Genomic DNA, 22,640 nt, shown 5'->3' with positions numbered 1-22,640 from the left:
TTCAGTAAGGCAAGGTACAAATAAAGATTGTTGTTGTTGTAGCCTCGGTAACTATAGCTTAGAACCTGTCACCTGTTGAGGCTTTCATTAAGCGTTTTGACACAGACGACGACCCCTGACATATAAACGAACATGACAATCTTTGGTACCTATCAGATAGTTTATATACTGTACAACGAATACCTTATTCTTACTTATTTTCGCGAGTACTAATTTTCGCGATTTTCGCGATTTCATTTAAACACGCGAAATCAGAAACCCACATGGGTTTCTGGCGAAACTTAATACCATTATATCGGCGCATATTATATACGTCAAAAGAACAAAAATTTTAAATGTTTGGAACTGCAACTATCTACCTCTGAAAATATCTTTCAGTCTTGTTTTTGACTTTTAACCTTTCTCTGATTACTGTTTCGCTCTTGAACCTCTTTAGCACAGTCACCAAAGTTTCCGTCTGCAGGCTCCTTGTAGTTACATTGAGCCAGACCTTTGTACATTTTCAGTAGTTCCTTAGTCTTAGGCGACTGCTCCATAAAACACTGGCAAAATCGCGAAAATTAATACACGTTTTCTCTATTTTTTCTTGCAATCGCGAAAATTGATACTCGCAAAATTCGGCTCTCGAACTTTCGCGAAATTAAGTACGCGCGAAAATTAGTAAGAATAAAGTAATAAAATTCTGCTTAAGGGGTGTAAATATGTCTGACTCAAGAGGATCTTACAATAAAACTTGGTTCCCACAGAATTTGCAGTTTTGATCTACCCAAAAATGCCCAGTTTGCTCTATAGAAAGGGATTCACAAACAGTGACACCACTTAACAGGAAATGCATATAACTCTTTTGACGTCTGCTCTACTTATTAAAACCAGAGGCTGCATTATAATTCTTAATTTACCTTGTACGTCGGACAAGAACAGCAGTCATACCTCAGCAGAACAAACACTCTTGCAAACATGCCAGCATCTGTTGGTCACAATAATTTCAAGCAGATTTCAATTCTATTGTTACAATATTATTCCTTGTAAGTTTTTACAACAACAAGTGGCTTGCATCATAGTTCTGCAATGCGTGCAGAGGAGTCTTTGTAGTTGTTGCCTTTTGCAAGCCTCACCGGCTTGTGTCCCTTGCAAATAACTGTTTTCTGTGTGGCTTTTTTGAGGATAAAAATCCAATGGTCTTCGGATCAACTTCGGAAATAATAAGTCTTCGAGTCAACTTCGTAAAGAAAAGTAATAGGTACTCCTACGAAGTCTCGTGCAGTCAGATTCCAGTAACATTGTTGAGTGTACTATAAACTAGAAAATATTTCACTTAGTTGTTGTTAAGAACTTACCAAACTTGACTCTTTTCATGTAATATATTTGAGAACTAAGGTACAAACATCCAAAGATGTGGATGACACAGAAAGTAGTCCAGAAAGCAAATGAACTGTAAATCTTGAATAAAAGAAAAAAAAAAAAAATTCGTAAACGGTCCTTGCAGCAAAGTTGTTTAAATTTATTTTTTAACACGTTTTGACCAAGAAACTTTTGTTACATAAGGAGAATAGTAAAGTTCTCGCCCCAGTTTACCTGAACGTGACCTGCCTAAACCAGCCTTAATTAATTCAGTCCTGTATGCTGTCCAAGTAGTGTTTTTATATATGTACCTGTGTATTTTGTTTGCAAACTAGCTGAATATTGAAGAAAAAAAATAAGTGACTTACCACTCCTATCATAGCTATGAAGATGATGCAAGCAAATCCAGCGTACACACTGTGGGCGTTAGCAGCAATGTCAGGGTGACGAGTCTGATAAAGCTTCACTATACCCAGGCAAGTGATAATATACATAAAGGAAGTATCTGTAAGAGAAAAAACAAGTTGGAACTCCATCAGTGAAATCGAAAGCGAACGCAGAACGCAATAGCAACCCCCAACCCATGCGTTCACGTTTATTCAATCTTCCATCCCCGCAGCCTTTATTTTGTTCGCGCTCTAGACATTCTTAAGAGAAAATAGGTCTGTAATACATGGGCTCGCGTAGATATGGAATTTTCTCTTCGAGTGTTCACCTCGATATCGATGTGAACACGAGAAAAGAAATTCCATATCTCCAAGCAACGACGTATTATTTTGTTTATTTCATAAACCTACTAATTTACGAGGGTTTTGACGATTATCCGATTTCTGAAGATTTTCAAAATGTTGTCCGAAGGTCATACGAATGTTTCCGAACATTTTTCCGAACTTTTGCGAAGATTGCCGAAAAAGATCCGAAAACTTTGGCTCATTCAGCATTTAAACATCGAGTGACGTGTCAGCACGTGATTGGTGATATCAAACACACGTAAAAAGTTATCGTAATTTACACACGTTGAGATACTGTTTTTTCTCAGTGGTCAAAACCCCAACAAACAACCGCAGTTTATATAATAAAGAGACTTCAATTCACGTCAGCGAGCTGTCTCCGATAATAACGTCTTTCAAAGTCAAATTGACTTCAAAGGGTCAAGGAAGAGGCAGGCAAGGTTCTCAGAACACAGCAGTAAGTTAACTAGTTTGCTTTTCGAAACTTGTCCATTTTACAGATATTAGCTACGTACCAAACTGGAAATTAGAGTTGTTGGGGCACACATGATAACAGCCTGACAAAACACCTTCCATAATCAAGGCAAGCCCTGCAACAAATGAGCTTAGCAGTCAAGAGGCTGATCATTTTAATGTGACAAATAATAGTGATTGGCTAACAGGTAAATGTGCTCCTTTTTGCCTTTCTGTCGACCTACTTTTTCAAACAAATCGTACTAGCTAAAGTCATCTTTGCTTTAAAGGGACTGTGCCACGGATTTTGGCCAAATTGAGGCATGGGAAAATGGCCATAAAATTCAGTGAAAATATAAAAATAACCGCTTAAACCAGTGAAGGAACATTTCAACAGCACAGCAAATACAAAAGAAGGTACAGATGGCCAAAAGTAAAGAAGTTTGAAAAGGATTGCGATTTGGGTTTTTAAAATACTGTTAGTCTCATTTGCTTGTAACTTTAAATTTAAACCTCCAGGAGACACATTTGGTTGTAACAAAGCTATGGTTTTGTCATTTAGATCCACAGAAATAATTTCTTTGCAAACATTAAGGACCATTAAGTTTCATAGCGAGTATTTGGCAAAACGTAATAAAATAAACTTAACTCAGCCGTGACACAGTCCCTTTAAGTGTTAGAGCAGTTTTCAATTGAGTGTCGTAAAACCAAAACCAAAGTAATCACTCTAGCCAATCACAAAGGACACAGGCAATCCAGTGAACCAATCAAAACTCGAAGCCAATACATGCAGCCGGTGTAAAGCGCGGGAAAACGTGTGTGAGTGAGTCACGATTGGTTTTGGTTTTACATCTGATTGGCTAAGAAAGTGGCACGAGATTTTTAAACCAATCACTGAGCGTACTAATGCAAAACCAATGCAAACGCGAATTACTTTCGACACTCAAGTGAAAACCGCTCTAACGAGTAACTTGAGAAGACAAAATTCTAACCTAAGAATACAAAGGGGTTTAAACCAATTTCAACTTTCACTAGTTTGTATGTACAACTGTCTAACATGCATGAAATACTCTGCTTGAAGGACTCTTTTTCAATGCCTTTAGCCCAAGGCCGGAAACACTTAAATTGTCCTCAGTTATTGTCACACTTTAAGTCACTCTTAGGAGATAAAGCGGTACAAAACAACTAAAAACAGGCTTACCCATAGCGTAAAATATGGCATAATGCTGAGGGATGCCATAAAACTGAAAACAAAACAAAAAGACAAACAAGATCGTGTGCTGTGCATAAAGGGAACAAAATAAGTAATAGTAATTAATGATTTTAAAATGCATAAACAAGTAATTTGCATTTGATAATTTTTTTAATATTCGAACCCTTGATAATGGCGTCATGAGGTCGTCGAACGTTATATCGGTTGTTTTTACTTGTTTATGCAAAATAACGGTTGACACTACCATTGACATTTTTTATAGTTTTTTGGTAATACAAATCAAACAAGTTTGAAATCATTTCGACGTGAAATTCATTTTAAACTACAACATAAACTACTGAATATTATTCAATACCTTCTCCAAATCATTATTATCAGAGACATCTCGCTTGTGTTGCCTGTCACTGAAAAACAAAATTACTGAACTCAGTATTTGTATCTTATCCTGCAATAAAACAGTGCAACAAAACAGAGTTCTATGGAAGGTTGAAATGCTATATGAAGACGCTATGTGCCACCATCCACAAGTTAAACAATTAGAAAATTACTTAACAGTTGAAAAAAAACATTAACACAACAAATAATGTAACTGAGTAAAAACAGCAAAGAATTTTGTGTCGGTTATTTGGTAGGAGGTCTCCAGTATAATTATTCATGTTCATTTATTACAGTTGTCGCACAACAATGTAATAAAGCACCTTTGTAATGACTGCAAGTAGTATCGCAAGCAACAAACTAATCCTTGTAGCGTTGTCCGCTTAACTGCTTTTTTCCGCTCTTTTACATAAAAAAAGAGTAAATCTTACGTCGAGCCAAGTGGCCCATCAGGTGGGAGCTTATCCCGGTCTCTAAGCATGAAGCGACTAGGAATATTTCTAGTCCCCCTGGATGGGATGCTAGTCCATTGCAGGGTTACCACCTAGCATTTATTTGCTAGTACTCATTTATACACCTGGGTGTAGAAAGGCACTATGAGAGTAAAGTGTCTTGTCCAAGAACACAACACGACGACCCCGGCCAGGGCTTGAGCCCGGACCGCTCGATCCGGAGTCCAGCGTGCTAACCATTAGGCCACCGCACCTCCCACTCTTTTTCATACATGCCCGATAAATAACAGTAGCAGGAATGGTTGGGTCTGATAATTCTGATATCTTACCGTCTCATCACAAGAAGGAAGAACAGGAAACCCAACATCACATATCCAATGTTGCTAAACACGTTATTAAAAGCACTGCAACAGAAACAACAATTTTTAACAAATATGGCTTTACACACTACTGTACCTTAAATGCAATTCCTAAACCTCTATTTTTGTGCAACAAGGTTGCAACACGAAATTTCCTGCATTTTGAACTGAAATGTTTAGGACACCCTTTCGCATTCCGTGTCCTTGTTACCTACAACCAAGCACTGTTATAAAATGCAAACGTGTACTCTGTGCATCAAAAAAAGGCTAAGTCACAAGGTTTCCAAGTTTCCATGGGTCTAATGTATCATTTATTCATTCATTTGAGTATTTTAATTTAAGCTTGCAGGGAACAAAAACATACATTGTCCGTCTTTGATAACAAGCCCGTTTTAAGTGGGTGTCCATAACAAAGTAGGGTTTGACTATAATAAATGTGATACAATATTAAGGCCCTGTCCACACTGACCCGGGTAAATTTGAAAACGCTATTGAACAGAACATATCCATCTCAGTAAAAAGAGTGATCGCCACAAAAAACTCATAACAAAATACAACGATAAGAATAGTATAGTTCTTAAAAAGAGAACAACGGAACTCATTTAGTGGGTAATAGTGTCTCATGTCCAATTCCTTTTATATGGGTTTTGTAAAATCGCCCAACAGCAATACTGTTTAATTGTGTACCTTAAAACTCCTAAAGGATGCGCACAAAAGAAGTTATAATAACAGATGTCCTCATCTCCACTGACGTTAAGAACCTGTTAATTAAAGTATGAAGTTATATTTGGTTTGAACAATAACCAGCCAGACTTTATAAAGTCAAGGACTACTCTACTTCCACATATCAGACGTACAGTAGCAGGGGTCAGATATATTGTTAAGTGATCAACTCTAAAATGACTAATGATGAAATAAACGTTAACCTAAACTACACCATATGGGAGGCACGGCGGCTAAATGGTTAGTGCACCAGACTCTGGATGGAGCTGTCCGGATTTGAGCCCTAGCCGGGGCACTATGTTGTGCTCTTAGGCAAGACACTTTACTCCTGTCTAGTGCCTCTCTCTACCCAGGTGTATAAATGGGTACTGGCAAATTTACTGCTGGGGGGTAACCCTGCGATGGACTAGCATCCTATCCAAGAGGGAATAGAAATACATCTAGCTGCTTAATGCTACAGAAACTGGGATAAGTTCCGGCCTGAGAGCCACTTGGCTCGACAGCAGGCTTTACCTTTTTTAAACTACACCATACCTTTTGATAAGTGATGACAAGTTGTACAACAGGGAGGGCATAAAACACAGCTATCATCAGCAGATTCCTAATGTAACAACAAAATATATTCATATTTTGGTTTGTCTTCTGCGAGACATGATATTTTTTAGAGAATTTCACCAGCCCAAGGAGCACTAACATAACAACACAGATCATGACCTCAGCCTAACAGAAGCAACTCGATAGTAGGGGCGGGAGGGGGTACTCTCCAAAAATTTGGGTGGGAGTGTGCAGTGCAATTCCTGGGAACAGAAATAAAGTTCTGAATAAACAAATGAGACAATCACTGCCACCTAAAGGTATTAAAAATGCTCTACTGACCAGTGATAGAGTCTGTATTTCTTCTTGAGATATTTCTTCCCTTTCTTTGCCAGGTCTGTTAGCATCAAGCTAGTCTGGAGAAATCAATATTCAGCATTAAAGGGACCGTGTCACGGATTTTAGCTAAACTTAGGCATAGGAAATGACCATCAAATTTGTTTAAATATATAAAATAACCACTTAAAACAGTGAAGGAATATTTAAATAACACACCAAATGCAAAAGAAAATACGGATGGACAAAAGCATCGAAGATTGAAACGGATTGCGATACAGGTTTTGGAAATTGGTCTGGCAGATCAGTTTTCAAAGTAATCTTGTCTGCTTGTAACTTTAAATTATAACACCCGGGAGACACATTTTGCTGCAATGAAGCTATGGTTTTGTCATTTAGATCCGCACCAGATGGCAACTTACTCTTATCTTTATATTCAAAATAGGCTAGAAAAAGCACACACTTGACCTTATCAGCTAAAAGCCTGCTTGTTTCCAGCTGCGAAAACATAAGCCTATGCTTCAGGACTCCACAACATCTCTTATTCTCTCAAATTTCTCGGCAATTAAAACTATGTATAATATGGGAAATATTCTCTCTTATAAAATTACTTTACCTTACCATGGCCACCCAACAAACTTTTTTGCAATTGTGCTATTGTAATATTATTATTTGTTTGACGAACACCCCTTTTTGCAAAGTTGAATACGATCAGATGGATACTTGTTACATCGTATTTATCAACAAAACGCAGTGAAAACGTAAAATATTACAAGATGACACTTGTAAAAAAGTTTGTTGGGTGGCCACGGTAAGGCTCGTCGCAGTGTAATATAAATTTGTGATAATGTGCAAGTTTGTAAATATTCAGTCTTGTATGTATCTTTGACTTTACACTAGAAATTTAGCCAGATTGTCACAAATCACTGGTGATAACTTCTTCCACAATATTCTATAAGATAAAAAAGCTGGTCATTGCATACTTACCCTCAACCTGTAGATATCTTTCTCCACCTCAATATCATGTAACATGTCATAATGTTTCTCAAATTCCCTTGACGTAGGTTCATTTGCTCCATCAGTAGCTAAGTGGTCATGCTCAGAATGCTCCAAGCTATCATTGTCTAATGGTTCATTGTCTGACAAAAGAAAATTGAACAATGTGAATAACATAGCTTGTAACCACTAAGAAAGCTCCGATCTCTAGTTGCATGGCATCTATTTATGAAATTTGGGTACAAACTCAGAATAAAGTGGTTTTACTTCAAGCCTCTCAATTTGCCATGAAATTGAAATGTTCAAAGAATTACATTAAGGTCATTCCCCAGTATTGCATTGCACATCCCTACTGCGGATAATCTCAGGCATGATTAGAGTGTGCGCATGTAAGAAATGGCAACTTTTTCTTTACAGTTGGACATCGCAAAAACGAGTATGGTGACCTATTTTTTTTTTCTGTTGTTTTGAATTGAGTAGTAACTTTCTTTCTTTCTTTTAATTCTCTGTGTACAATAAGAAATAATCGACAGAAACAAGAATTAAGCAAGCAATAATTTATTGTGACTATAATCATGGTGATATTATAAGGATTTATTGGGTATAAACAAGGTGCTGTTGCTCCTAAACCAGCACGGGTACCCCCATTTTTTATTTGAAAAATTAAGTTCCTATAAGAAAAATAATCAATAAGCAAAGTTTGACAAAATTCTCAGTGCAGATTTCATTTCATATTAAGTGAAATAACCTTAAGATTGCAAACAGATTACACAAAGATCAGTACCTTGAGGTGTTGATCCATAATTGTCTCTAGATCTTCTTGAAGATGATGTCCTTAGTGGCCTATTTATTGGTGTATCTTAAACAAACAAAAAAATTGTCATGAAAACTCTTGGAAGTTCACCATATAAGAGGCCCTGCCAGGGGGGGTTTCCATGTCACTTGTCTAAATTTAATAATGTCCTATGTCGCTGTTTTATCGCTCTTCATGTCGCTGTCGGTAATAAAATTGAAGGGAAATTGCTTGTCCTTGTCGGGATTTATGTTGTTCTATAAGGGTTGTCGTTTGTCACGATTTTATTTTATGTGCTGTCGCTACTTTTATGGCCATGTCGTTTGTCCGAATTAACCCTGGCAGGGCCTTATATAATTCTTATCCTCCATTGAGGGGTATGGATATTTTCTGAAACAGCAAATATGTCAAATTTAAAAACACACACACACAAAACATTCATTGGTGGGTGTTGCAAAAATTACATGAAGCAGGGTAACTGGTTCCAACAAGCATCACATTTACATTTCAACACCATAACAACTTCCCCCCCCCCCCCTAATTTGGTTGAAATTGTCAGTAAGCTGGTCTCATAACCAGCTTTTCAGGATATCTTGACGCTTTCATTGGACTGCAAAACACATTGCTTTCTTTGCATGCTTTCATTTCCCATCCCTCCAATTCATGTAAGTATATCTTTAGGAAGTGATGTATACTTAAGACCTGGCATGTGAGATGTGGACATGGTTGCCATGGACACCTCCATGTTGCTAAGGAAAATGGTTCCATTCTCATCTCAATATTATCAAGGCATCCATCCTTTGTATTTTCAATTGGCTAGAAGTTTAATTTAACAGATAGGATATAATAATTTCCTAATGTCTTTGTCTTTCATTTGCTTTTTTATTTTTTCATTTGCATTTTAATTTTTATAGACCAAATGAATCCAATGAAATGCAATTAAGGTCTGCAGTGAAATTTTAACACCACTTATAAGGACTCATTTTGTTTTTGTTGTGGTGGTGATGGTGGTAGTGGTGAGTTTGGTGTACATGTGTACATACGATACTACAAGTACTAAATACCTGGAATATCACTTTCTTTTGGCATCAAAATAGATCTGAAACTTCTTTCTCTGTGTCCTCTTTGTCTAAAGATACATTGAACTTTAGGAATCAAACATTTACACAGTTTCTAATGGATTATTTATTACAAATCAAATTTACTTCTGTAAGGGTGGATACTGTACCAATGATAATCAAATTTTAGAAAACAGTTACAGATTGCCTGAAAGCCTCCTTTCTGTCATGTTGAAACACAAATTATTAAAAGCGTTTTCACAGATATTTTTAAAGGAAAAGCATTTCTTTGTTTATACAGCACACCCTTGAAACAGCTGTCTTCTTATTTCCCTAGACTTCCACTTAACCTTCACCTACTGACAGGTGTTTCTGAATCTCTATACATTTGACTACGCAAAGTGTTTTCTCTTTCTTAAACACAAATGAATCCAAATGTTATAAAGTAACAAATATTCCAAATTCATTAATTCAAATGCAAATGTTCATAAATTCAAATTCAAATGTCCTTACTTGTTTGTAAAACTGATCATGTGTACCTTTGATTTTTTTCATACAAAAAAGCTTCTCAATGACTTCCTAACCTCCAAATTTGTCATTGATACAATAAATAAGTAACTGGACCTTGCGTCTTACAATTCAGAGAAAGATTGTCCTGGTAATTTCAAATCTGCCTTGTGCTGCGCACTCTTCCCATTTTGTAATTACTCGCCCAGTTACTCCCTGAATTGTACTCCATTCAGTCCAATTACTATTACTTATCATCATTATTATTGTTAAAATTATAATTATTAATGCAATCTGTACTAACCTACACCAGGTGACCAAGAGGAGGACAAATGCAATGACGTAGAATGATCCAAAGAAAGCTACTGGAAAAACTATGGCTTTCACATAATCCTTTGCTGCAGACAGGAGAATATGGTATAAGTGAAGAACAGCTCCCAGAATAACCTGTTGGCTGACTGTTGGCCGACTGTTGGCCAACAAACGGCCATTTGCCGGCCAACAGGTTATTTTGGGAGCTGTTCTTCACTTACACTGGAGAATACAGCCCATTAGTTTTCCACTAATCATACAGAATAAGAAACACTGCAAGCTGGGCATTACACCATAGGGCTAAGTGCCAGCGTAAACTAGCCAAAAGACAATTAAAACTTGCCCAGGTGTTTGTACATGATTAGGGGTGTCGAATGGTACCTAAATGCAAGACTTTGCGAGACAGTGAGACTGATATCTTAATTCTACGAGCCACCTTTTTAGCATTGCAAAATAAATTGAGACTCCGCGAAGGCATCAAAGAAAAATTCGAGATGACAAGACACCTGAAATTGGCTAAAATTTTGTGAGACGCATTTTTTGAAGGACCATTCACCAACCCTATGATTCAGGTTTTGATTTCTCTTGCATAAATTAGGTGTGTTTTATTGCTAATGTTTTGTTTAGTGAGTGTGAAATTAGGCAATGACACAACTGGAGGAGAGAAAATATATATATATTAACCTCACTGAAAAGTTATAACACTAATACTAAAATAATCATTAATCCTGGATTAGTTTAAACATTCTTTAAACAACTACCGGTAGGTCCTGGCTCTGCCAATCTGTGATTGGAACAAATTTTGCAGAATATTATAATATGAAAGCAGCAGTGACCATGAGAAATACCTCAAACTAGCCTTATAGCTGCTTTTAGTGTTACATGCACTACGGCTATCTTTAGACACCCATCTTTCGACATGCTGTTTGAAATGAGCCAATCAAAACCAATGCATACTGGTTTTTGTTAATGAAAATGAGCCTACAAGTTCAGAAGGTCATGCTAGTGGGATGTGATTGGTGGATTTTGATCCATCTTGTTTGTCTAGCACGTCAGAATGGACATTGAAAGATAGCCGCTATGCATGTGATATTGAAAGTGGGTGTAAAACATTTATGACATCCACTTACAACAGTGGGAGGCGTAGTGAGCCGGACTCCAGAACAAGCAGTATGGGTTCGAGGCCTGGCCGGGGTCATTGTGTTGTGTTCTTGGGCAAGACACTTTACTCTCATAGTGCCTCTCCCCACCCAGGTGAATAATGTGCGATGGACTAGCATCCAGTAGAGTATTCCTAGCTGCTTAATGCTATAGAAACCGGTTTAAGCTCTGGCATGTATGGGCCACTTGGCTCGAGGCTTCCCCCACTAACAACAGTCACAACAGTTTCTGGTTAAATAATATGCATTCATTTGGTACTCTTATCACAAACAACTGGGATATTGTCATGACCACTCATTGCAACAGAAGCTAGACTTACAGGAAAGCGTAGGTTCCACAGTTATTGTAATGGTCTTCTGTCTTTCTGATAGTGGACCTGAAATGTTAGTCATTACAAAGATGTTTGAACAGTCAATCTAATAAATTTATTACACCAGCTTTCAGTGTTACGTGCATAGTTATCTTTCTACATCCATATTTCGAAATTATCTTTCCACAGCATCTTTCAACGTGCTGTTTGAAATGAGCCAATCAAATCCAATGTATACCGTTGTTGGTTTCATGCAAATGAGCCCACAAGTTCAGAAGGTCATGCTAGTGGGCTGTGATTGGCGGATTTCACTCTGTGTTGATTAAGTGCATCAAAAGATGGATATTAACAGAAAGCCGCTATGCACGTAACACTGAAAGCGCACGTAAAATAAAAATCTAAAAATCTACGAGTCGTTGGGATTAATTAGTGGATGGAAAGGTGGTGGATACAGTTCTGAATAGTGTGTTGTTAAATCTACTTTCAATTGATACAATGGAATAATCAGAAAAGTAGGATGCCACATTGATCTCAGTCTTCATATTACACTTCCTTAATTACCATTATGATAATGTCTAGAATTTAAAAGAAGAACACTTCAAAGCAGAGAATTAACACCCAATTTCTCTGAGATGAATAATTTTAGTATCATCTACCAGCTCTTGACTAGTATTCATCAAATTCTTGCCTGCATAATGCGAGTCTTGGGAGCCAGCTTTTTCCATGTGCGGCTCTACAAACCGTTCTCCAGTGGTACATTCTTCGTCAGATGACTTAACAATCAAAACAATGTAGAACTCACTTTGATTAAATTTGGTGCGCTGATAAACAAAACAGAATGATTATCATGAGTTTTTAAATTTGTAAACTGTGCAAATAGTTATCAAAAGTCATAAACCTCTTACCATCCAACACAGTGGGATAATTATGCTTTTCAGGGAAAAATAAAAACATCTACCTCCATAGTGATGGCTGCTTTGGTTGTCATAGTCTGAAAGTGGCCTGTGAATTCCACATTCCTTGCCAAGTCATATACAGGACACTAATAATAAAGATAAAGGAAAAATTATTTTTCAGAAACTTGACAGATAATTAACATTAGCGACCTTTAGATTGGACTATGAGTACGAGATTGAGTACAAGTACAAGTTTTCTAACCAAATTTGTGTGCTTCATATCATTGCTCATCACACCAAACTTAACCCTAACCTTTATTTATGTGCTAGTCAGCAATAGGAAAGAATTACAGTGCATGGGATGCAATTGTCTCAAAATTCCAAAGTCATACTTGTCCTCGACTTTGTAGTTGTAGTCAAATCTAAACGTCTCTAATAGCAGCAGCTATGTATGTGTCAACTGGGGAGTCAAAAAAGGCCACAAAAAAGGAATGCATAGTGTAAAGTATCAAACATAACATTTAATAGAGTGGCCCCACAAAAGTTTGAAGTATTTTGCAAGGAAAGTATCTGAAACAAAAATAAATTACAGTACCTGAAAAACAAAATTAAAAATAGGCAATCAGAAAGCCACAATGTACCTGTGTTCCTTGGATTGACAGAATGGCACACAATTTAGAATCCTTTGATTCAGCTCTAACAACAACAGTATCAACATCATCTGGATACTTCCACAGGAAGAACTGTCAATGGAAAAAATTAAAGTTGTGAAATAGCATAAATCTCAATTTTTACATGCCTGATGAAACATCATTTTTTGGAGACAAGCCCAAAAAGAACTGAAAAAAAGTCTGCACATGTGCATAAATTTTTAACAAATAATCATCCTCCTCCTCCAAAAAAAAATTAATAATCTTCCATGCCTACGTATTGATGGGATGCCAACAGCTGGGTTTACAATCCACACTAAAGCTATTTACTGGTTATTTACAATACCATGTTTTAGGGTGGTGAAGTGTGAATTGAGTAAAGCCCAGTCCTTAAAGAAAGAGTCTATTATAGGGGGTCGTACAGTCCACAAACCACCAAATTTGGTTCTTCTCAGACTACAAAATTACTTTTGTTTTCTCCTAAAGACCAAGACCGCTATAATTTATTGACTGTAAACTGTCAGATAAATACGAATGTACCCAAAAACCGACACTCAAAATTGGCTTAAGGTCATTGCCCTGAAATAGAACTGAACACAATTATTTAACCAAACTTCGCCTACCGGTTTATTACTTTAAAGGAACTTAAATTTTGAAATAAAAAAGGGGGGTCACCAGATTCGTTTAGGAGCAGGAAGACCTTGTACATTCCATATAATTCCTTTAAAATTCCTCTGCGAGTACACGTTTTTAGCGATAATTTATTTTTCAAACACAAGAATTGATCTGTTTTCATTTTACAGAAAGAATTTGATCGCTACACCCAAAATATGAGAAAAAATTGATAGGTCACCAGACTCGTTTACGAGAAAGCGACAATTTACTTCTCTCGCGGACTAAGCCACATAGAAAAAAGCCGCCATTTTGTTTATGTGCGCGCGCGAGCGCGCGCATATTACGCATAAAATTCTGCGCAGTAAGGATGCGCAATGCAATACAGGGCAATGACCTTAAACTGCCAGAGGATAACAGACCCTTGAACGCGGTTTTTGACCATGCATGTGACTTATAATAATATAACCTAATAAGTTATAAAATGAAAGGAGAAAGTATGGAGTTTGAGATATTCAAGTCCTTACCAAAGGTTGTGCTGGATCTACTGTAACTGTTAATGGTTCATGTAACCTGCAAAATTTGAGTTCATTTGTAATTACAACTGTATTGATTCCTGAAGACATAATGGTAAGTGATTTCACCGAATTACAGTTGTTTGCATCTAAGCGGCACAATTGGCATAACTACAGTTTTAAACATTGATCACTTAAATTTTTGATCATTCATCAAATCAACCAAGCATTTTGAATGATTCATGATTAGCAAATGTTAGATATTTTGTTACCAAGATCAAGAGGTCTTTATTCTTCCCTTGACTGTAATGAAATTCTAAAAGTTTTCTGATGACTTTTTGAATATCTACAGATTAATTATTACAAGTTTCATGACAAAACCTGTTTTCTCACCAATTTGTTGTACATAGAACTTTACAAACTACAATATAGTAGATTAAGATACATACACCTTATTTAATGGTTTAACATATAATAATTATGCGCTTATATTTTGCAAGTTGCGTAGTATTTTTCCAAGCGCCGTAGGGGCGAGAAAAGGGATATATTATTCTACTATTTTTTATTAGGGATTTATTATTCCACTATTTTTTTCCACTAAGTTTGGGTCTGTATTCTGTAAGTTTATCCATCCATTATTTTTGCCCTGTTCTACAATGTAAAAGCATGGCATATTTTGTGCATTCTTTTGTTCTAATATTGTTATAATTTTTTGGCGCAATAGTGGAATTTAATAAATGTACTTACGACAACTGGAAGTTATCTTCGTACTCTGCTTTCAAGGTATAATTCACGGGCTCTTGTGAAGATGTTGATACATCAATAGAAAAAGATTCACTTGTTTCCGATCCATTTGTTAATGGAATGTAACCATGAAGGAAAGGACAAAGGGTTCGACTGGCAAGATGGTAATTAAACCTAAAAAAACAAACAAAACTTTTTAACTATCAGAACATTTGATAAATAAATTTCATTCCATGAAACTTTTTTAATTACAAAAGCTGATTTCTAACACTAACAACTTTGTTGTACCAAATCAGGGTTGTTGTTAAGGGCTGGCTGCTGGCTAATTTCACCAGCTGACAAGAACTTGAATCTGGCTGAAATTTCACTTGAAAACAAAGACTGAGGTAAACTTTTAGAGCTGCCAAGGCCAGAAAAGCCAGCTGGGCTTGTCGATGAGCAGGCTTAGTGTTTTCTTAGCTACATCCCTGCCAAATACTGCAATCCTTCACGAATAATCTTTAAATACTATTCTCCTTGTGCATTGTTGAGTTATATAAGCACTTGAGAAGTTTTAAGAACACTCGAGAATTGCGAGAAGCACTCGTGCTTCTCTATGCACTTCTCTCGTGTTCTTAAAAATTTCCGCGTGCTTATATAACTCAACAATGCACTCGGGTGCGTTTTTTATTTCTTTAGTAGTTGTTCCCTTGCTTCCTGTGGTGTAATTAATGGTTTGCATATTGGACTCCAGGTTGGGCAGTCATGAATTCAAGTGCTGTTTGAGCTCATTGCACCACAATCTCAGTGGCAAATCTTGGCCCAGGCAAATTCCTTATTTTTGGTAAAAGACAATTTTTAACGAGCCCTCCCCCCCCCCCCCTCCTGCTCCACTGCTCAAAATTTTTTGGGTGTACACACACAAAAAAGGGCCCCTTTGTTCAAGGTCTTCGCTCTCCTGCAACTCCACAAGCGGAGTATAAATGGGTAACCACAATGCTGGGGCATCCAGAGGCAGTGGTAATACTCCTATTGCCTGCCACTTCATGCTAAAAAAACCGGAGTTACTGTTAGCACAGACCTGTTGAGCCAAAGGGCTTCAGAAAGACTTATTAATGTTCTTCTTTAATTCACCTGAATAACTAACTATAGAAACACAAAAGGTAATAGTTTGAGCTCTGTGTACCTTTCATCTGGAATTGGCCAGGACATGACTCCTCTCTGCAAACGAGCTACAAATAACAGGGGATATATTTTATTTGCTGTTTCACTTTTCACCCACACTCGTACTGCATGAGGCTGAAAAGAAAAAAATACATGTTTCTAATCAATTAAAAAAGTTTAAAAACTGCGACAAGCAGCAACAGAAAGCATTGGCTACTTCACTCAGAGAAGTCGATTGGCTACTATTTTTATACCTAATCGTACCTTTTTGGTATGCTTTGGTAGCATATCAGGCGAGTTTGGTCGAGCCATGGTTCGTATTTTGGCGAGACGCAGTCGAGCCAAAATACCCATAGCGAGACCAGACGAGCCTGATATGCAGCCGAAGCATACCAAAAAGGTACGATTAGGTATTTACCGTACCCAAATTCAGCCAAAAATCCGGTTATATTTATCGCTCTGTTGAAGCCATGCTTGCAAGGTACGTACTGCAAATTGTGTTGACTTGGTCTTCAAGACTTTTACCAAGTTTTTTCTTCTGCCTTTTTTTCCCACTCGTTTGTTTAGAGTTTCATTCTCTAAATTTTCATAATCAAAATAAAGCGAAAAGTTTGGAAATTCCGACTCCATTTTTTCAGTCTGAATGTCTCAGTACTCGTCGGCAAACATCACGCATTCGGCGAGCGCGCTCAAGTTTAGTTTTGGCGGGAAAGCTTTTCTCTTTATACGACCGCTAAACACCGCTAAATTTAAATTACGAAGTTCTGTTTTATTGGTAAAACCTCTTTTCAAATCATCGTACAGTAACACTACTTTACTTCAAAGTGACCGTGATATGGTGGCATATCAGGTCAGTGACTTGATATCGTAGGATATCAGGACAGTAGATCACGCTTCTGATTGGCTACTTGCGAATTTGGGTACGGTAATTACTAATAAAAGAGCCTTTCGAACGGTCAGTTACCCTACTCAAACCAGCTGCTTACATATTGAAACCTGTGTGATTGTGTCTTATATAAGGTAGGTTGGTTTTATACCAAAATACCTGGCCATTTATTTACACTCCAAACGTTTTATTGTAACAAAAATTAATTTGCAATATTTAGCCAATCAGAAGCCTAATGTCTAATGTCCTAATATCTTGGAATATCAAGTCACTGACCTGTTATCACCAGATTTCTGGCCCAATCTAGGTATGGTTTATACCTTAGAATCGTACCTTTATGGCATGCTTTTGATGGGAGTTCAAACTCTTGCTCTCATTCGGCCTGAAACTCTCATCAATTCTTATGTGCTCTCATCGATTTAGAACATGCTCGATTTTTTCATGAGAGTCAATGAGAGTTTTCTCTCACCTGGCCTGAGTTGATAAAAGTGGATAAGAGTTGATGAAAACTCTCATGAGAGTCAAGTTTCATCCTGTTTCATTCTGAAATTATTATTTTTGAGGCATTTTTTCCCATGCCACCAAAGCATGCCATAAATGTATAATTAGACATAACAAGCAAAACAATGTAAACAACAAATTTCTGTGTCATCCCTGTGGTACTTCCCTGTGGCATCAATTAATAAACAGGAAAGTTCAAACTTGGGAAAAGATAAAAAAATAATAAAAAACGTCTTTGTTTTATGAGGGTAGCACATAACAGTCTTGCGACTGACAAACCTGTGGCCCTCAGATTCCCGATCGAGTTGGAATTTACAAGTGTTGATTTTTTTGGAGGGAGGAAAACCGAGAACCTGAGAAAAACCTTTGTAGCAAGGATGACAACCAACAACAAACTCAACCCACATATCATAAATATGACGCCAGGTCCAGGAATTGAACCCCGGTCACATTGGGCAATTCCAGAAAATATCCATACACCACGACGGATGGCTTCAATATTTTAACCCCCCCTTGCCTTCGGAAATTCCAAAATGCGTTACCCCCCCCCCCCCATGCCCTTGGAATTCCATAATCCTTAACCCCACCCCCCCCCCTCCCGTTCGGATTTTTCCTTTTTTCTTTACAGGTAAGTCCTTTACAATTCCCGGCAGGGTTCGCAAATATGCCCAGTTTGGCGTATTTTACATCAAATTAATTCAAATGACTCGATCTGTAACAGAGGCTGGGATGAAAATGTAAAAAAAAAGTTTTCTCCTTACTCTTGTTCAACAGATACAACCTACATAATTATTTAACTTTACATTGCCCCAAACTGGTACAGAACATTAAAATAACAATATCGTGTTATGTACGTGTGTACTTTCGGAAGATAATACGATCGAGTGCACTGACATATCCGCCATCTTGAATTTGAGCCTTCGGGGTCAGCAGTCGCTCCCAATCCCACGTGCTTCAAAATGGCATCTCGAAGCGTGGCAAAATAGTTTCGCGCTCCACTGAATGTGCTGAATATGTTGTGGATCCGCTTTGACAAGAAAAAAGAGTGAATGAAGACATTCATCAACGTTAAGGCCTCTGGAGCTTGATGTACAACCCACATTTTACTGTGGGTATCCCATATCTTTTGTAAATGAACGCAAACACATGCCTGATCGATCAATACTTGTCTTTTATTATTCCACTATTGCGCCATTTTACCATATTTAGGGCAAAAGAACGCGCAAAATATGCCACGTTATTACACAGTAGAACAGGGCAAATAATAAATCCCTTATTCCATGGTTAAACATATAATACGAGCGGACATTTTGCTCATTGCTCGTATTTTTCCTCGCCCGGAAAAATACTACGCAACTCGCAAAATATCCTCGCGTATTATATGTTAAACCATCAAATAAGGTGTATGTATCTTCTTGTATCCTGCTTCTGCGACGCGGTCGTCAGTTCGTGCTTTATTTACAAATGAGTAATCCACAAAATTAGCATTTCAAGGAACACACTTTTGTCTGTCTCCTCTGGAAATCCAAGATCTGGAACTCCCCCATGCCTTCGGAATTCCAATCGTAAGTATCCCCCCCATGCCCTCGGAATTCCAGTTAAAAGAACTCTCGGAATTCCAAAAAGCTGTCCGTCGTGGAGTATGGATATTTTCTGGAACTGCCCATTGGTGGGAGACAAGCACTCGCAACACTACGCCATCCCTGCTCCCCCCAAAATATGGTTTTCAAAATATGGTTGCCATGGAAACATCAATTTGCAATGACATATGATACCAAATTGTTGATTATTGTTGGGAGATAAATTTCAGACAGTTAATAAGTTCTTTGGCCTTTTGAACATTAAATAAATTTAAGCTTAAGCGTAAGCTTTGACGTTCAAAGTCCGGGACGCATAATTTCCGCCCCCTGCCCGGTCTATTAAAATGGGGTCATTAGCCAATTAAGTCTACTTTTTAACGAATGAAAAATAAACACAAAGCTTTCTAAAACAAATTTACCTGAATCTTGTCTGATGGATATTTATAGAGCCAGACTTCTTCTCTGTTTCGCGAGACACTTCCACTCAACAGGTCACCGAATGAGGCGTTTTTGTACTCCAGAGTGTTCGCTGGACCAGCCACGAACAGTGTCCCAGAAACGGACAGAAAACACACAGAAAGGCAGCTAATACACAAAAGGCTATAAATCAGTTTCATGGTTGGAATATTGACTGTTATCTACGTGAAATCTAAGGGATATCTCAAACAGGACTTCATTGCCGCCATCTTGTTTTTCATCGTTCAAGGCGTCACTTCCGGTAACGCTTGCAGAGCATGATGGAGATCTGGGAAACGACATATTCCGGAAGTGGAAGACAGGCTTGTCCGATACAAAAGGCAGGCGAGGGGGTCGTGGTCGGTGGGGTTGGGGGTGGGGGACATATCTATCCTCAATTATTTAATACTCGATTTAATATTTTGGCTCTTGGTGCCTTTTTCCTACTGCCCTACGAAAATCTGGAGTCCTAAAAAAATTCCAAGTACTTTATCCGTTTTCTTTTTAATCGGGCGTGGCCGATTTATAATTTATCCTTTGGGCGTCCTAGACGATAGTCTCCTGCCGGCCAAAAACGACGGAGATAGCCTGGGCCAATCGGTTTCATTTCAGTTTTGACAGTAAATCGTTGTAGGCACACTGGGTCGACTTTTGGGCTAATCTGCAATCTGGTTCTCTTCTTTGCTTCGGCGGGAGGACAGAGAAAAAAGCTTAAGGGGTAAAGTACTAATAATCACCATTGTGAAACTGTAGTTGCTTTGACAAGTTGAAGCTATTCTTGTAAATAAAAGGGGTAACGTCATTCATGTCACGCAATGTTTTTGTGGGAAACTTTGAAACTAGACGCTTTGCTACATACATACATACATACTTTATTTGAAAACAAAGGTCTATAAAGATGGCAGCCTAGGGCTGATGTGGACCTTTAAAACTTATTTACAGATAAAAAATAGAAAATATACATAACATGATTATTTAAAAATTACCTAGAATACAAATACACATGCATAATAAAATTAAAAATATAATATAGAGTTTAAAAATACACAAAATCTTCTAAGTTTTTATTATTGTTAGTACATGTTCCTTTAATAAAACTTACATTGTCCATCGCTTTACATTTCTTTATGGCAGCTTTAAATAGGCAGCTGGTTTCTACAAATAGCAGTGTGATCTGGTGGTACATTTTTTTGAGGCGGACTCCACTTTAAAACTATTTTTTATATATAACTGGATTTATGAAAACGTGGTCAAAGAAAAGCCTGTGACCTGAGTGTTTTTGACCAAGTACATTACACTGCGATGTGGCCTAAAAAAACATGCCGAGAAAGGAAAAAAAAATGAACTACAGCGCTGAAAGGTAGAAAAGAGAGAGGAGGAGTGAAAAAAAGACTGACATTCACTTTAGTTTTTGTATCGTCTACTTTGGAGATAGTTTCTGGCGAAAAAAAAAACGCGTCTACGGCGATTTGCGCTTACAACGGTGAAAATTTCACTAACCTGGTTTTCATAAATCCAGTCATATATATTTAGCAAGAAGTGTGTCGATTTTCATTTCCGCACAGTTGGGCGTCAAAGTCGCCTGTCACAAAGAGTAGAATGTTTGCACAACATGTTTTGAATATATTTTAGATTTGCCTAGTGACGTTTGTAAGGCACTTCTCAAGACGTCAGCAAAGCATTGGCAATGTACAGTATTGGTGTGAACTTGAATGGAATTTTTACGAGATCCGTAAAGCTATCGAATGAAAAGATGACTTCAAAATGAAAACTTCGGATAATTATAATTAAATACCAATTGAATTTTATTAATCGGGCGTGGCCGATTTATAGTTTACCCTTTGGTCGTCCTAGAGCGTAGTCTCCTGGCGCGGCCAAAAAGACGGGGATAGCTGGGGGTTGCTACAAAACCGCTACGGGTGACGCATACCGCAATGGTTTTCATTTTAGTTTTGACAGGAAATCGTTGCAGGCACACTTGGTCGACTTTTGGGTTAATGTGTAATCAGGTTGTGTTTTTTTGCTTCGGCGGAAGGACAGAGAAAAAAGCTTACGGGGCAAAGTACAGTATGGGGCCCAGTTCTCGGCCACTTTTGACGTAAACTTGTATTTCTTACCTCAGAAGAACCGCAGGAACTTGAAATTTCTCCCAGAGCTAGCTACATTATTCAGCTTTTTGGTGTAAAGCTATCGACCGGTCAAAAATTAATTTGCCCGAGCAATAATAAAAATAAAAGCTCCATTTGTGGGCCCAGTTCTCGGCCACCTTGGCCCAGTTCTCGGCCACTAAAAAGCTTGTGCGTAATTATCTGTAAAAAAAATGCTCAATTAATTTTCACAGTCATAAAATCACTCTGTAAACCTATTTATGTTATATCGATCCCAAATTATTTTTATGAGGCTTTGTTTTACTTTAGAAAAGAAGGATTTTAACGCGCCTAGTTGCCTATGTGCAGGTTCTGGCAAAACCGCATTGTGTGACCCGTGCATTTAGATGGTTTATTTTGCAGTGAAAAGGTCTTGAAAGATTTAGGTGTTGTAGAAATAATAGACAAGAGAAGAGTCAGCTCAAAACTTAGAGATAAGATTGAACTTTATTTTTAAAACATTTATTTCTTTCATTCTGGCAGCAGCAGATGAAAGTATATTAAAAACCAAGCGCTAAGCTGTGATAGCGAGCAGGGTGGCCGAGAACTGGCAAATACGCAAACGTCGCAAGAAAAAATTTCGAAGTAAATTAAGACCAAAAAATACAACGGTTCAACGAAAAGTTAACTAAAGCAGAAAGCTGAATTATTCTACGTTTCACATGCCAAAAATTAGCTCGTATGGTGGGGGCTTTTGGATAAAATACGAATTTAACTACATCCATGAATTTTAAGGAGCCGTAAACAAACAAATTTTTCGGGAATGCAAATTTACCTACCTCCGCGTAAACTCGACGTGTGAGCTTTCTATATCGAATTGAACGATCAAACTCAAGATACTTAAAGCACATGAATC

At 37.6% G+C, this 22,640-nt stretch overlaps 1 protein-coding gene across 1 annotated transcript in view; it reads right to left on the bottom strand.

The window, feature by feature from the left end:
- LOC144662479 (SID1 transmembrane family member 1-like) overlaps positions 1 to 19,870 on the bottom strand; it is a 34,756-nt gene extending 14,886 nt beyond the window's left edge. Inside the window, exons 1-22 of the mRNA XM_078523291.1 lie at positions 19,601 to 19,870; positions 16,237 to 16,349; positions 15,075 to 15,245; positions 14,340 to 14,385; positions 13,192 to 13,293; positions 12,613 to 12,696; positions 12,343 to 12,475; positions 11,664 to 11,720; positions 10,176 to 10,269; positions 9,371 to 9,435; positions 8,298 to 8,372; positions 7,505 to 7,656; positions 6,524 to 6,597; positions 6,182 to 6,248; positions 5,612 to 5,685; positions 4,895 to 4,969; positions 4,094 to 4,142; positions 3,727 to 3,769; positions 2,588 to 2,662; positions 1,710 to 1,846; positions 1,338 to 1,440; positions 900 to 967 (exon numbers count right to left, since the gene is read on the bottom strand). Of these exons, the coding sequence (XP_078379417.1) occupies positions 900 to 967; positions 1,338 to 1,440; positions 1,710 to 1,846; positions 2,588 to 2,662; positions 3,727 to 3,769; positions 4,094 to 4,142; positions 4,895 to 4,969; positions 5,612 to 5,685; positions 6,182 to 6,248; positions 6,524 to 6,597; positions 7,505 to 7,656; positions 8,298 to 8,372; positions 9,371 to 9,435; positions 10,176 to 10,269; positions 11,664 to 11,720; positions 12,343 to 12,475; positions 12,613 to 12,696; positions 13,192 to 13,293; positions 14,340 to 14,385; positions 15,075 to 15,245; positions 16,237 to 16,349; positions 19,601 to 19,798 (2,055 nt within the window). The 5' untranslated portion in view covers positions 19,799 to 19,870. The remainder of the gene's footprint in view (positions 1 to 899; positions 968 to 1,337; positions 1,441 to 1,709; positions 1,847 to 2,587; positions 2,663 to 3,726; positions 3,770 to 4,093; positions 4,143 to 4,894; positions 4,970 to 5,611; positions 5,686 to 6,181; positions 6,249 to 6,523; positions 6,598 to 7,504; positions 7,657 to 8,297; positions 8,373 to 9,370; positions 9,436 to 10,175; positions 10,270 to 11,663; positions 11,721 to 12,342; positions 12,476 to 12,612; positions 12,697 to 13,191; positions 13,294 to 14,339; positions 14,386 to 15,074; positions 15,246 to 16,236; positions 16,350 to 19,600) is intronic.
- Positions 19,871 to 22,640: the final 2,770 nt, after the last annotated feature.

The sequence above is a fragment of the Oculina patagonica genome, chromosome 8 (assembly GCF_052425735.1).
Source record: "Oculina patagonica isolate OP01 chromosome 8, crgOcupat, whole genome shotgun sequence".
Lineage (NCBI taxonomy): Eukaryota > Metazoa > Cnidaria > Anthozoa > Scleractinia > Oculinidae > Oculina > Oculina patagonica.
Note: the sequence above shows the minus strand (reverse complement) of the source record. Positions and strands in the feature narration are given on the sequence as shown.